We start from the raw sequence: 2,500 nt of genomic DNA, 5'->3' as shown, positions 1-2,500 counted from the left end.
ATCTCCCAAAACCCTATCTATGCCCCTCCCCCCTCCCCCCACTACCAGCTAGGGTATCCGGCCAGGGCCAGGACAAAACCAAGTAATCTTATACCAAGACAAAGACAGCCGAAAGCATGTTGAAAAACAGATGTCAAGGGATAGAAGACACAGTAAGGGCTTCCCTGCCCACTTTGGGAGGCCAGGAACCCCATCCGGTAATATGATTATTTCATTGTCTAAATTTTTTAACTATTATAAAGTTTTGAAAAGTGTGTTACTTGTGCATGGTGAGTCCGGATATGTTTATATTTTTACTTGGAATTCATTTTGTCCATATAGACGTCGAATATGTTTTAGTTATACTTTTTATCTACGTTGTTTGTGTGTTAAATTATTTATTCATTAATTCTTATTCTTTGACTTTATTTATTTATCTATTTATTTATATTTTTTATTTATTGATTTATTTATCTATCTATTCTCTAATTAATTTATATATTTATCTTTTTATTTATTCATCGATTTTTTTTCTAATTTTATTCATTTATTTATTTATCTATTTATTTTATTTATTTATTTATTTATCTATTTATCAATTTATTTTTTTCGATTTATTAATCTATTGCATGTAATTCAGCAATGTTGTCAATGTAGGGAAAAGGGTAAGCCCTGCCATCGTATGTCTTGTGAAATATAAAGGCGTTGATGGGCGAATGTTACCAAAGGCAATAGGAATAAGGTTGGATGCCCTCTTTCAAGTTGGATGAAAAGTAAATTGAGAATTAAATTCCAATTGATCTATCCATCTATCTCTCTATCTATTTGTCTATCTATCTATCCATATATCTCTCTATCTATCTGTCTATCTATATATCTGTCTATCTATCCATCTATCTCGCTATCTATCTATCTATATGTCTGTCTATCTATCTATCTATCTATCTATCTATCCATCTATCTCTCTATCTATCTGTCTATCTATATATCTCTCTATCACTATCTCTCATCTATTATCTGTCTAGTTATCTATCTGTCTATCTATACATCTATCATCTATCAATCTATCTATTTATCTATTACTATCTTCCATCTATTATTTCCTACCTATCTATATCTATCTATCTACCTACTATCTATCTATCTCCGTCATAACTACTTATATCTATCTACTATCTACTTACCTATATATATCATGTTGTCCATCCATCATCTATCTATATACTATCTGTCAATTATCAAATTATTTTTTTACAATTTATTCATATTCCATCTATGTTATTCATTTTTCTTGTATGTATAATCTATCTAACCTACTAGTTATTACTACCGTATAACTATTATTACTACTACCTATACCTATCCATCCATCCATCCATCATCAATCCATCCATCATCATACTATCTGTCAATATCAACATATTTATATTACACTTCATGTCAAGTCGTTATTACATGCATTTTTCATTCAATATGCATCTGTAATGTTAAGTGCTTATATACCACTGATTTGATATTAAACTACCATGTATCACATCATAATCATCACCATCATTATCATCACATCATCATCATCATCATCATCATCATCATCATCATCATCATCATCATCATCATCATCATCATCATCATCATCCACACTCATCATCATCATCATCATCATCATCATCATCATCATCATCATCATCATCATCATCATCATCATCATCATCATCAACATCATATCATCATCATCATCATCATCATCATCATCATCATCATCATCATCATCATCATCATCATCATCAACATCATCATCATCATCATCATCATCATCATCATCATCATCATCATCATCAACATCATAATCATCAACATCATCACTTTTATCATTGGCATTGCCATTATTATTATTATTATCAATATAACAATTGCTATTGTTACAACATTGAGTGTGAGATGTCGAGTGACTAAAGAATTACACTTACATTCAAATCAATGTATTTGCTGGTTTATTCATTTAGTAGGTTTGTTATATTTTTTTTTCTCTTGACTTTGTTGTTAAAACAAAATTGAATAAATATGAACATTTATACAGCGCATTTTTACTGATAAAACATGCTCACTGCGCTCCACAATGTTTCATTTATATTCCCAGCAGGCCATATGAAGCAATATTATTTCAATTTCATTCAGTACCATTCGCCTGCTAGGCGTCCTTTTACAGCTAGTCAGGTTGAAAAAGTATGGGATTTGAGAAAAGTTGATGGATACCTTTCCCATACATCTGACCATAAATTCATGAAAAAATCACTCGATTTACTTCAAATAAAGATTAAATAAAAATAAATGCAAATCTAAAATTGTCACCTTCTGACTAATTATGTCATGCACATGGATGGCAAAAAACAATAACAATGACCTTAGTGGCGTCAACTTAGTTCTATCTCTTGGCTGTGCAAGCTTGCGAGGCAAGGGACAGAACTCATAAAAGCACTGATAATTTATTTTTTAACTGAGTTGTGTCCCCTTGGATGGATAG

General features: G+C 31.0%; 2 protein-coding genes across 4 annotated transcripts in view; one reads left to right on the top strand and one right to left on the bottom strand.

Moving 5' to 3' along the window:
• The window catches only part of LOC144956568 (uncharacterized), a 12,642-nt gene extending 12,326 nt beyond the window's left edge, over positions 1-316 (top strand). The window contains exon 5 of the mRNA XM_078887152.1: positions 49-316. Coding sequence (XP_078743278.1) covers positions 49-52 — 4 coding nt within the window. The 3' untranslated portion in view covers positions 53-316. The remainder of the gene's footprint in view (positions 1-48) is intronic.
• A 1,637-nt stretch (positions 317-1,953) lies between these two features.
• LOC144956569 (failed axon connections homolog) overlaps positions 1,954-2,500 on the bottom strand; it is a 30,325-nt gene continuing 29,778 nt past the window's right edge. For all 3 annotated transcript variants that reach the window (XM_078887155.1, XM_078887153.1, XM_078887154.1), the window contains exon 7: positions 1,954-2,500. This exon is cut by the window's right edge and continues 1,385 nt beyond it. The gene's annotated coding sequence lies outside the window, so the exon portion shown is untranslated.

Source organism: Berghia stephanieae, chromosome 11 (assembly GCF_034508935.2).
Source record: "Berghia stephanieae isolate SIO BIC M18660-M18661 chromosome 11, UCSD_Bste_1.3, whole genome shotgun sequence".
NCBI lineage: Eukaryota > Metazoa > Mollusca > Gastropoda > Nudibranchia > Aeolidiidae > Berghia > Berghia stephanieae.
The sequence above is the reverse complement of the archived record's forward strand: the minus strand, read 5'-3'. Positions and strand labels throughout refer to the sequence as shown.